This window comes from Stegodyphus dumicola, chromosome 1 (genome assembly GCF_044657685.1).
Source record: "Stegodyphus dumicola isolate Sdum_Otavi_A_Nest chromosome 1, ASM4465768v1".
NCBI lineage: Eukaryota > Metazoa > Arthropoda > Arachnida > Araneae > Eresidae > Stegodyphus > Stegodyphus dumicola.
In genome coordinates this window covers 273,493,722-273,507,667 of record NC_140768.1, presented here as the reverse complement: position 1 = coordinate 273,507,667, position 13,946 = coordinate 273,493,722, and the positions used below count along the sequence as shown (strand labels likewise).

The following is a 13,946-nucleotide window of genomic DNA, read 5'->3' as shown; positions in this document are numbered from 1 at the left end:
GTCCCACTTTATATTCGAATTCCCTTCTATTTCTATCATAATAGATTGGCAAAACCTAACTCATTGACACAGCTGTCCTAGCGGTCATGAAAATTTTTCACGTATCCCCTGATAATTTTTACAATATTCTTATTTACGCATTCCGCTATATTCGACTGCGGTCTATATAGTACCATTTTTAGATGGCGTATGCCAAGTCCTGTGCACAAATTTTTAAATATACTGCTAACAAACTGTTTTCCGTTATCTGATATTACTTTTAGTGGGGCCCCGTATTTTAATATATATTTATTTAAGAATGAATCTGCGACTATATTAGCTGAAGCTCGTTTAAGAGGGACTATTTCTACCCATTTTGAAAAATGGTCAACGATTGTTAAAAGATATCTGTTTTTATTAATTTTTGTCCTAGGGTAGGGTCCGAGCAAATCTATGCCAACTATTTCATTTGGAAAAGTGGTCTTTATATTTTTTAAATACTCGGCCGGGCTGTAATTAACATCGTTTATTAATTGGCACATATGGCACATATGGCTTAATTCTAGAAAATGTTTATCTGCAAAAGTAGATAAAGTAAGAAATTATATTCACAATATTAATTCAAAAACGAAATTACATATAAATTGGATAAAAGGACATTCGAATATTTTTGGAAATGAAGCAGCAGATTCTGCTGCTTCATTTCCAAAAATATTGCTGCTAAGGAAGCATGCTATAATACAGATATTGATATCACGGTTCCTTTATCTCTTAATTATATTAAGAGTGTACTACATGACAAGATTCTCCACACATGGCAAAGAAGATGGCATTATGACAAAACTGGACGAAAGGTTTATAAAATATTTCCTGCTGTCAAAGAGCAAAGATTAAGTTACAATAGATTGCTAAATCAATTGATAACAGGACATGGCCAATTTCCAGAATATCTAAAAAGGTTTCATGGGAAATATATTCATTGCCGATGTGGTCAGGATGCATCTGGAGCATCTAATGGACATTACATTTGGGACTGTGCCTTAACGAAGGGAAGTAGAGGAGAATATTTTCGAAATATATCTATAAATAATTAAAAATATCTATATAGCAATAATAAAGCTAAATTAGGACTTATAAAAATTATTACCAATTTTAATAATTATGTATATTTCGATCCTTTTGTTTAATTGCTTAAATTTTTGAGTTGAATTGCATAAATTATAATGTAATTTGTATACATACAATGTATAATTTACTGAAAACTGTAAATGCTTATTGTTCGTTAAGCTAGGCAATATTTGTATTTTATAATTGTTGTTTAGGTTAGCAGTTGTCTTGAGTTCAATTTAGTCATTTTATGTTAAGAAATAGGTGGTTTCTATTCTGAATGAAGGTCGAGATGACCCGTTGGCGGCGCCGACACATCTCCAGCGGAGGATGAGTTTTTGGATAAGTAGTCCTTATTCTGTTATCGTATTTATCCAGTTATCTTTTAGTTTGTTTCTTTTAAATTGCCGATTGTGCCAATTTTGGCGGTACGGCTTATTTTCTTAGATTAGATTAGATGGCACGACTTAACATACGCCATAATAACTTTCTGTAACTGCGGACAATAAACCGCATCGCGTACCCTCTTTAGTGTTTTTCGTATTCCGAAATGTCCAGCAGATGGTAGATCGTGCAACTCCTCTAAGATACTTAAACGTAGACTCGCTGGGATTACTGGTCGGTATTCCTAATTTTCATTTCTTACCATTGTATAAAATAACAATTTGTCGATTATTTCGTAATGCTGTGCCCTATTGCGAATAGCTATTAAATCTATATGTTGAAAGTTTTCAGGGTCTTCCAGGTGTGGGTAAATATCTTTAAATTCCGGGGTCCTTTTTCAATTCTTCGACTATTGTTTCGCGGGACTCAATAACTCTTGAGGTGAGCATAGCACACTTGATTGTGTTTTCCTCTTCATAAATTTTGATTCGAGAAAGGGCATCGGCGACTACGTTATCTTTTCCTGGAGTGTGTTTTATGATTAAGTTGAACTCTTGTAATTTTAAAGTCCACCGTATCAAGCGAGACGATAATTTTTTTTCCTGAATACAAGCGATCCACTGCCGCATGATCTGTGTAGACCGTTATCGGTGAACTTCCGAAGTAGACACGAAACTTCTGAACTGATAATAACACAGCGAGCGTTTCTCGCTCAGTAGCGGAATAGTTCCTCTGAGTAGCATTCAAGGTTTTCGAAAAAAAAGCTATAGGTTGCCCATTTTGGGAGAGCACCGCTCCAACTGCATAATCGGATGCATCCTCTGAAATTTCTACACCTTGCTCGCCTTCTGAGAATTTAAGGACTGGAGCATTGATTAGGGCATTCTTTAGTTGTTCAAACGCGGTGTTCGCCTCGGCTGTCCAAGAAAATCTACTTTTCTTTCTTTTTAGCACTTGAAGAGGCTCAACTATTTTCTCAATGTCCTTTATAAACATTCTATAATAGGAACATAAGCCCAAAAATGAAGACAATTTCTTAGCCGTATTTGGGGTAGGATAACTTTTAAATGACTTAATTTTTGAATCATCAGTTTCTATGCCCTTATTAGATATTTTGTACCAGAGGTATTGTAAATCCTTTGCCGCGAACTTGCATTTTCTTGCATTTATTTTGAAACCGGCCTCGTTAAGTAAGGCAAAAACTTCTTCCAAATGTTTCAAATGTTCCTCTAATAATTCGCTGGTAACTATGATATCGTAAAGATAAATAATTGTACTTTTACCTAAAACTGGCTTCAAGACTATGTCCATAGCTTTTTGAAACCTAGCTGGCGCTCCGCTTAAACCAAAGGGCATTCTTAAAAAGGCATAGACGCCTGATTTTGTAATGAACGCGGTCTTCTGAACATCCTCCTGCTTAACGGTGATAACCTGAAGTGAGGTCTAGGGTTGTCATGAATTTAGTCGAGCGAATTTTTCTAATTATTTCCTCAATTATTGGTAGGGGATATGTGGGATATTTTGTTATACTGTTCAACTTACGATAATCAACTGCAAACCTATACGCGTCCGGGTGTTCAGGCGGTAGCCCGTTCTTTTTTCTACAAAGGACCACCGGACTTGCGTAAGGGCTCGTGCTTGGTACAATTATTTTATTTTCTAGCATTTTTTCAATATGCTTCTCGATAATTTTTTCTTTCGTTTTATCATATCTATAGGGCTTCGACCGGACTGGAGGGGCATTTCCAGTATCAATAAAATGGTTAACTACCTGACAGAAACCAGGTTTGTCGTTAAACAAAGAATTAAATTTCCTTACCAGTCCTTCAATCTTCTTTTTCTCTTCAAGCTTCAAATGTTTCTAGAGGAAATTCCGGCATGGAAACTTCATCGTCTTCTACCGGGTCCATGTGCACCTGAAAAGTAGAATTCTGAAAATTAAGCTTTGCGCCGGATGCGCATAAAAAATCGACCCCCAATATAACGGACGTGAGTAAATTTTCACGACTAAAAAATTAACTTTTAGGACCTCGTTTTTAATCTGAACATGCAGTGTGGTTTTCCCCAAACATACACACTGTTTGCCTTGGGTGGCAAATTTTTTCTGTCCCGTGGCTTTAAACAGTCTGTAACGACGAAAATGCTTTTTTTTAAAAAATTCTGATAGGAATGTACATTGTGGCCCTGTGTGCAGGAGTGCAGTAGTTGGTACATTATTTACCAGAATCTCTACCTCCGGCATAGCTAGATTTTGTACCACCACTGTATTTAAACAAATTTCTGAGGGGTCTTCTTTCCCGCTCGGTGACCGTTGCCCCTTCTCGATCACCGGTTAGCGTTTAAATTCTGGTTACCTGCTGCCTCTTTTCGCTGATTTTTATATCCACCGCCCTTAGATTTATCTGCGCTCTTGTTATTGAATTTTTCACTTTTTCCCGTCTGCCGATACGCCTTGTACTGAACTTGTGGTTTCTTTTGGGGAGTAAATCTGGAGTACTGGCCAAACTGACTTGCACGCGTTTTCTCCGAGTTTCTTCTACTTTGGAATTTCACTGCAAGCTGAAATAGAACTTTTAATGTTTGCAGATTACGCACTTCGAGGAAATCTTGCGCTGACTGTAGAAGTCGCGGTAGAATTACTTCGATAATTTCTTTATCGGGCCTATTCCCGTATAATAGATTAAAAATATGAACTTTTCTTAAAATGAACTCCGTCAAATCCTCGAAACCGCCTTGGTATTTACTATAAAATTCTGATTCAAGCTTCGCACGATCTTTAACGACTGGAAATGCTTTTACTAATGCAGACTTGAAATTTTCCCAGTTATATAATTCAGATTCTGGGTCCCCCAACAAAAACTTTCCTATACTCTTCTGCCAGCTAAGAGCTTGACCTTTTAAGGCTGTAGTAGCTATGATCACTTTTTGTAGCTGATTCACAGGGTATAAGGTGAAATGTAGGTCCAATTGCTCCAAAAATGTCAGGACTGAGCCCTTGAAGTCAAATGTTGCTGTTGGTTTCATAGATGCATGAAACGTTTACACGAGGAATCCAAACCCTTCTACTGGATACGTGGATGTTAGTGGGACCTGAAAGGTCGCAGAGGTCAACGTAAACTTCCCGGATTCTAACTACATGATCAGTTAAAAAAACTTTTCGGGCGCCAAATGTAGAGTTCCTCACTTCGGAATTCTAAGTTAATGTTGGAAGTGAAGTATCTAAGAACTGATAAGCGAATAATCGTTTGAGTTCGGTGACAAGAAACAACAAGATAGAAGGGTAACTAATCCTTTATTATTCCAATAAGATATAACAAAACTCCGCCTGGGAGTGTACAAGCAAAGCCCGCAGTTGGACTTGAACTTAAAAGACTAAGAATTAAACTAAAACTAAGATCAACTAAAGAAGTATAGCCAAAACTATCAAGGTTCAATTCGAGTTGGCCCCTTAACTTATTTGACTACGAAGCTTAGCAAGGGTCTGAGTACGGCTGAGCGTAATAACAGCTTTGAGAGAGAGAGTGGCCAAAAAGGCAGATGGGTGTAAATCAGAAACTCTGATTCTCTCTGACTCAGTAAGTAACTTCGTGGTTTAAATACCGCTCCTCTTTATTAAATATTCAGCAAGATTCCAAAACTACGTTCTAACCGGAAGTAGTAGGTTAAGAATTTGATAGGAAAGGAACTTTAACTTAAAATTTAACTGTTAATAAAATTAACATAATTCTTACAAGTTCGGGATGAGTTACCTATAAGTAGACTGAACTACTTTTTTATTAAAGAATGATTTTGTATCTACAAACCAGTACTGATTTACACGCAACCGCTCCACAGGAAAATGCCCTTTATGATTTTGTCAGTATTATTAGTTCACAAAAATCCGAATTCCATGTCGCTGTGGTTTCCTTCTATGCCCCGGGAGCCTTTGACTCTACCAGATGGATACCTTTGCTCTCCAGCCTTAGAGATTATGGGATACCCCAAAATATTTATAAAAAATGCTATTATATATATTTCTTAGTATATTTCTAGTTCTATTCTTAGTAGTTTCTATTCTTAGTATATTCTAAGTATACTTCTTAGTTATTTTAACGAAAGTAGAATTACTTACATATTTAATAAGGAAATTTATAAATAAATAAATTTTTGAAAGAATAATTTACAAAGGATGCTGAGAGGGTTCTTGCGGTGCTCCGCTGCTCTGGAACAATGTAATGTTTGGATTGTTAAAAAAACAGTGCCTAAATGGTGCAAGAATTTTATGTTATGCTGATGAGATTTTATATGTGATTCATGAAAACTCTTTTGCGAAATTATAGAAAGTGTTTTCATTTGATATAGAAGATTTAAAAATGTGGATTGAAAATGAAAAGCTGAGATTAAACTTACAAAAACCCAATGTCTTGTTTTACCCAAAGGGTGAAAAAACCTAAACCACTACAATTAAAATATGAAGGCGTTGAAATTAAACTTAAACTCGAATAATGTTTTGGCTACCTTGCTGTTTAACAATTGTTTCCAAATACTAGCCCATATGTTATTCAAGAGGCTCATGGAATTTCATTGGAATTGGTGCATTCTATTAATTCTCTCATCTTTATGCTCTTTGAGTAAAGCTTTCGAATAACAGCATTTGGATTTTAAAGTTACCATATTAGTTAAAGATGGGTTAAAGCTTTAAATATATTAACGGGGTACTAAAATTAAAAGACTACTTTTTATCTTTTCAATATTGAAATTTTATAATAATAAATAGTTCAGTACTTAAAACAACATATTTCTTTAATATGTTAAGTATTGAACTATTTATTGTTATTTCTTTAATTTAATTCCTATTACTATTTATTATTATTTCTTTAATTATACTTTTTATTTTATATAGATGAGAGTCGTCTAGCCTTACAGAATCCCGATCTCTTTGAAGGCGATATTTTGGGATATGAGCCAGGTGTGGGTAATTATGCTTAATAGATTTGTTCTATGAATCATGGAATTTCCAAAAAAGGAGGTTTAAGCAATTTTTAACACAAGTGTAGTTTCAAACAGAAATTTGTACTTTTGCCTTATAGAAAGGCAAGAGCTATGGAAAGCCCAAGATAACAATAGTAGTGGTCTGGGGAAAAAAGCATAATTTCTGACATTTATTCCCCTTCTTCTCCATTGTTATTGTGGAAATAATTAAACTGATATTCGAAAATATAATTTGATAGCTTAACTTTTCAAAAATCTAACGTAGGAAAGATTAATATTATTCTCACATACTGTACGTATCAGCAATGCTTTTTAAAATTTCAACAGTTCAGTTCAGTTTCAGCATGTCAGCAGTTCGTATTAAAATCTTAGTTCTTTTAACACCTAAATTCTCCTTAATGCTTGTATCTCATCTGCTGATACGAAATGTAATAGAAAACTTTTTCTAGAAACGCCTTTCGTCAGAAATAGTTTGAACTGTAGGTTTCTAGCTGCAGTATTTTACGATAGGTTAAAAATGTTTCGTTATATTTCCCTTAGATTAACTAATTAGAAGAAAGGAAAGGGCAGAACTTATCAATGTCTAAAATTCCTCTAACGAGGATTCATCGAAAAGTTCCGTTCGACTAGGTTCTGAAAGGAACTGCTGTCCGATCAGCTTTAATTTGATTTCTTTTAGAATCCGGGACAAGCTATTCCCCTGGTACTACCTAACAAATTCGCGGATCTCAAAGACACTGTTAGTCAACTTGTTATAGTTTTATTTCCAATATGTAATGCAAACAAACTACAAAAACTTGCTTGTAATCAACACTTGGTATCAGCAGTAAATACACTTATGTCCATATATTAAGGATAATTCGGAGTCACGCGGAAATCGAACTCTACAATAAATATATCACCTGTAAAATCAATACACACATATCCAAGAATCATATGCAAATTTCACGAAGTAACCAGATGACACCGATGGTACGTCACAATGACGAGAGTGTAAGAGAGTGATATATAAGGAATACAGGCAAAGAAGTAAAATTGTTCGCAGGCGCTTTATTAGCATTTCAGTGGAATAACCGAATAGTTATGACACAAAGGACGCATTTGGATGATTTTTTACGTGATAGAATTATCGGCCGTCTGGAATGTGGGCGTACCCAACTGGAAGTATCAGACGAACTTGGAATTGCCCAGAGTGTCATCTCCAGGCTTTGGCAACGACTCCAAGATGATGGTAATGTGAGTAGACGTTACAGCACAGGTGGTCCCAGAGTTACAACGCCGAATGAGGACCGGTATTTGGCAGTTACTGCCAAAAGAAACAGGCGGAGCACAGCCTCAGACCTGTCTCGTCAGCTCTGTTCATCCACTGTTACGACAATTTCAAGGCAGATTGTGTACAGACGCTTAGGGTAGATTGGTCTATATGCTCGTAGACCTGTCAGATGCGTTCCACCTACTGCAACTCACTGTCGCCTGCTGTTAGCCTGTAGAAGAGAGCATGCATTGTGGACACCGCAACAGTGGGCTTGTGTGATGTTTTCCGACGAGTCCAGGTTTAGCTTGCAGTCTGATTCTCGCCGGACTTTCATATGAAGAGCTCCAGGTACCCGTTACCACCAAAAAGACATCATAGAACGACACCGTTACGGTGGTGCAGGAGTGCTCGTGTGGGGTGGAATTATTCTGGGTTCCAGAACTGACCTGCATGTTCAAATTGGAACCATGAAAAGCCAAATCTATTGGGACGTCATTCTGGAACAACATGTACGTTTGTTTCAGGGCGCACAATTTGTGTTTATGGATGACAACGCTAGTCCTCACCGTGCAAACATCGTAAGCGAATGCCTTCAATCGGAGGATATCACCCGTATGGACCGGCCAGCATTCTCACCGGACTTGAATCCAGTAGAGCACGTGTGGGACATGCTTGGCCGACGAGGTGCAGCTCGTCAACCTCCTTTTACATGTCTACCGGAACTTCGGAGAGCATTGTTTTTTTGAATGGTGTAATATCCCCCAAGATCAGATCGATAATTTGATACTCAGCATGCCTAGGCGTTGTACGGACTGTATTGCATCGTCTGGGAGATGTACAATGTATTAACAACCATACGAACTATGTAATATTGGTTTTTTGTAAATAAGGGTTTTTTTTTTTTTTTTTTTTTTTTTTTTTTGTAATTTGCTCCAGGGAGAAAAAATCGCTAATTTTTTCAATAATATCAAGCATATAGCATCTTTTTTTGCTCTTTACCTTTTGTTTAATAAATAAGTTTTACAAATAAGTCAAATTTGTTTTGCTTCTAACTCTTCCTTTGCCTGATTTTGCATTATCCTTAATTTATGGACATGAGTGTATATAGTATAGCTGCAGTAAATGGGTTGCTGCTTCTTTCAGACGAAATTTCTAATCTCTGTTTTTACTTTCTGTTTGTACTTTTCTGTTTGCACAATGCAACACTTCACGAATATCTCTCGTTTTCAGTGAATAATTAGAAATTAAATATCTTCGCCTTTTTAGCAATATTTCGTATCTCTAGTAATGAATATAAGCCTAATGGGTACAAATGGAAGGAGATATGAATAGAGAAATTAACGCAATTTTTGGCAAACACCTACGCTAAGCAGCGATAAATTTATTTTAGATATTATATTTTATAACTGATTTTAAAGAAATTTTAAAAACATTTTATAAAATTAAAATATGTAAAATCTATACTGTTTAATGTTTACGTCTCTGAAAATTTAATTCATGAGAAGCTTTAACTGTATTAAAGACTTCTTTGTCATTGCGCAAATTTAAAAATAATTATCTTTTTGAAAAATCGCAGGTAGAACAAAGTTCCAGAATTGTGGCATTGAATAAGAGTTATCATAAGAAAGTCCAAAATAGTTGTAATAAAAAAGAAAAAATATGTAATGATTTTAGTCAGTCCAGTTAGTGTAATTTTGTTAAAATATTTTATATTTCTAATTAGGCTTTACATGATTTAAGCGCATTTTAAATTAGATCGATCAGATTAAAAAGTAGATATATATACTTAAAAACTAGAGTTACTGCTTTTAAATCCCTTAGTTTGTTAGACTTATAGCATACAGATTAAATCTGAAAGCTAAATATTGTTACGAATTTGGTATTTAAAAAGCTAATGTTAGTTCAATTATAAATTAAATGGTTTTATTTCCCGCGCAGTGCAGCGCGTGACGAATATTAAAAGAAGAAAGCTAAGCCGGAGAATTAAAAATACAACAGCACGTGCATTTAAAATTAAATAAATAAATATGTCTTTTTGATTTCGATAAAGTACCAGAAAAATTCTAGCGCGTGATTTTAAAATCTTATAAAAGGAGGAAAACATCTCAGTTCGTAGTAGTTGCTTAGTTTGTTGTTGTTTAGAAAACTGCTCTTGTTGATTGTAGTGAATTCGCGGATTAGCTTTCTTTAGCTGTTTTGAATTACGTTCTATTGGATATTTGAGTAGCTAAAAGATAACTACTGTGAGATATTGTAATACTGCATGATAATTTGAGAAAATTTAAGCGTTTTTGTTGTGATAATAATAAATTTTTGTTCATTTTTCATCGGACTTATGCATTCATTTCATAACGAACCCGTACGCACGCAACAATTTTTGGTGTTAGAAGTGGGATTTTGAATGCCAATTACAAGAGCGATGGAAGAACAATTCAGGCAAATGATGACTGCATTTACTGCTTTCCAAGAAAAGATGGAAGGGGCCGTCAACTCCGTTAAGGAAGAAATGAAATTGGGCCAGGAATCCTTTAAAAAAAATGAAATTAGGCCAGGAATCCCTTAAGGAAGAAATGAAAGCGACACAGGAACAGATGAAATTGGGCCAGGAATCCGTTAAGGAAGAAATGAAAGCGGGACAAGAGGAATTGAAGAGAGAAATTACTTGCATAATAGAAAACAAGTTCGAAGCTATGGAAGGAAGAATAGATACAGTTGAAGACAAAGTTGCAGAAATTCAAGAAAGAGTTTCTGCGGTAGAACAACAAATTGAACAAAGAGTTTCTGCCGTTCAACAACAAATTGAGGAAAGGGTTTCTGCTGCTGTTGCCAAAGAAGTTGACACTTTAACCCACCGGGCGGCTCGCATTCAAATCTATTTACGTCTCGAAAACTGCAGTAAAAATTAACCATGTTTACAATTTTTTTTTCATTTAGAGTGAACCAAAATTGTCCTGAAAACGGCCTTTGTTAGATTTTCTTCCCCCCTCCTTGTAGGGCGATCAACAAGTCGTTTCACTTAAGTGATGGTTTCCTACTGTCCTTTGATTACCTCCTAGAGGCGATTAAGCAGATGGGCTGCTTTTGCCCTTACGGAGGAAGGAACACGTTTTGTGTCCATGCTTTGGTTAGACGAAAAAAGATTTTTTTCTGGAAATCCAAATTTTTGATAAATAAGAAATAACACTGAAAAGCATATTGCATTAATTTCCAGGTTTTCTTGCAATTTTTTTTGGTTTGTTTTATTGATTTAAGTTTGACGAAGCCTATTTCCCCTAATAATTAAAGTAATTTTCGAATTCGTATACCCAATTTGGCGCCTCTTCTAGTGATTCACATGAGCCCAGCTTTGTTGCTTTTTAAGTATAAATGTTATTGATTTTTATTGCGTTTCGGTATTTTAATGTACGTTCATAAAATGTTAATTTGTTTTTATATACATATTTCAGTAATATAATCTTACGACTAGTGAGACAGTGTAGTTTAACTAATTTTCTGCTTTTGATTCATGTTATCGAGCTTTAACGCTAAGAAAAAATTTATAAGAGGCTTAAAATACCTAATTCCTATTGAAAGCTACATCTAATTGATAATTAAATTACTATTAAAATAACAAACACATGCTCAGTGTCAGTCATTTCGACATAATGTTTGTAATTCATTTTACCACAAATGTATTTCGTTTATCTTGTTTCATATTTATAAAAGGGGAGTTTACCTTCATTGCATTTATTGGTTGATTGATTTTGAAACAAATTTCAGTCATAATAACCTTATTAAAAATTTTCTACATATAGACAAGATGTCACAGATACCTCTCAGTTTCCGAACTAAATTACATGGTACTGAAATTCGGTGCATTTTCATATGATTATTTTTGACAGAAAGAGTTACCTTACATAAATCACAAAAGAACATTGTTTTAATTCTTAATTAAATATAGCACTTGTATTAAATTGCTAAAATTCATTGTTAGGAAAATCGCGCTCTAAAAAATTAGACACTTTTACCTTTCAAAGTGGAATTTTTGTGGTTTTCTCTGTGCATAATGTGGGCGCGAGTAAGTTTTTCTTAGAATGTCCTCCACGGAGGCATTCCTCCCTTTAGGCAGATAGCTCTCCCTTGCTTTGAAGGAAAAATAAAGCAAACCAAAACAAAAGCTTCAAAATTGGTGTTTAAAATTTTTTTGTTTTCAAATACGCAAATTACTTAGAGATCTCAATTCGCATTATCAAATGTTATTAGTTAAATAAATAAAAGCAAGCTGAGGATTTCCATTTAAATTGTTTGTTTTAAAATAAAAAATAAGAACAGTCAGTTTTGAATAAATCTTGTCAACATCAAGCAGGGACAGGAACATGCCAATGTAAAATTTAATATTAGGCCAAAAAGAAACGCTTTGACGTAGATTTTGGATAAAACTTAATCAAATTCGCAGGTAGTCAGAGACAGGCATTTCTTCAGTAGAGAGAAAAAATGTTTCTGAAGTATTTGTGTATTTATTACATAAATGTTTTAATGCTTCCATAGCACTGCTAATCGATAAAATTTATTTGATGAAAAGTAGGAAATTTGCTTTTAAAATTCCGATTTTTCAACCTTTTTCAGTGACATATGTGGCATCGAAAAACACGTCTGGCCAGGAGGCAGATTAATGGCTGAAAAATTCTTAGAATTTAAAGAGGCATTAAACAAGAAAATTCAGGGATGGCGAAATTCTAAGAATTTGGCACTTGACAACGGCAAAAGTTTTAGAATGTAGAGAGCTACAGAATTTAGGCAGGGCAAAATATTTTAAATTTATAGAACATCGGTCAGTAGAATTAAGATCTCACAGCAATTGCACTGAAAAACAAATCGACCTGCTCCTCGATTATGCGGATGGACGCAGATTAACTTCTGAAAGCTCAGCGAAGCAAGAGCTATACATAATGCAGCTATTTACGATTTCTGCTATAATAAACTGAAATTTAATATAATAATTTAACACTATATATCAGTTTACGAAAACATGATGATACTTTTGAGAAATTTTCTTTAATTCCCCAGTACACACACACACTAAAAAAAAAAAAAAAAAAAAAAAAAAAAAAAAAAAGTACAATAGATTATATAATGATATTACTAACAAAATGATGCCGATGACGCATTTAATTTTTATCTTTTTATTAATCTAAATAAATATGTCATTGAGTTTTCCATAACTTATAGTTTTGCAAATTAAAAATGTTCAATAATATAATATGTGATTATGGTATTATTGGTATGGTGCTATTCAAGGCAAAGCACACGAGGGTTATCTGCGTAAATGGAGAGATGCTTTCGTGGAGGACTTAAGGGAAACTGGCTCGTATACACGTTACACATGGGGAAAACCATGAAAACGACCATGCAGCCAGCCCGTTCACGGGATTCGAACCTCGGACTGAACTACCAGTGTCCAGCGTCTTTACCGCTCGGCCGCTGGTGAGTAATATATGATTATGAAAACTGTGTAAAAGAAGAAAAATTCTTGCACATTCGTCAGGCAGCATACGATGGGCACCTGCTTGAGGAAAAGGATGCGTTTGTAGATGACTTTTTCAGGGAAACTGGTTTGATATATTCAATCTAAAATTCACCAAAATACCAAGCAACGAACGCATTCGCCGGAATTCAAACTTAGGCAAAACTACCAGTGTTCAGTTGCAAAAGAGAGTTAACAACATAAACAGGCAACATGTCTGAAATTAGTATTTATTGCATCCATCAGTGATATGATTTTCTGATATAATTTAATGGAATATCACTGTAAAAAAATGGGAATCTTTTTTTTTTTCCTTTTGTAAGGAGATTTTTTTCCGCTTTGTTTTCAACATATGGTTGAAATGCAAATTAAATAAATATTTACAAATGCAGAATATTGGATAGTTATTGATGATTTCGAGATTCAGTTTGTGAAATCCATTTCATGTGTCATTTCCTTAAAAAGGTGATACTGAAACCAACTTTCGAGGAGTAAAATAATTACTAGAAAAGCGTTTCCGATTTCTTTCATTCTTTTATTCCCATTATAAATTTGTCCCGTAGTTCTTAGAACATTCTTCTATCCGTAAGTGATGATTTGCTTTCCGAGAAAATTTTCTGAAAGGAATAAATTACTTAGTCTTCAAACCATGGGAAAATCTTGCCATCGCCGGTACTTAATTCCCTTCATTTACTGAGATAACCTGCTTTGTTATAAGTATGGTACTTGTTTTCTGATTTTTACTGA

The 13,946-nt window shown here is 34.8% G+C and overlaps 1 protein-coding gene across 1 annotated transcript in view; it reads left to right on the top strand.

The window, feature by feature from the left end:
• The window catches only part of LOC118180471 (astacin-like metalloprotease toxin 5), a 50,683-nt gene that overhangs the window by 11,155 nt on the left and 25,582 nt on the right, over positions 1–13,946 (top strand). The window contains exon 2 of the mRNA XM_085806952.1: positions 6,353–6,420. Within this exon, the coding sequence (XP_085663078.1) occupies positions 6,353–6,420 (68 nt within the window). The remainder of the gene's footprint in view (positions 1–6,352; positions 6,421–13,946) is intronic.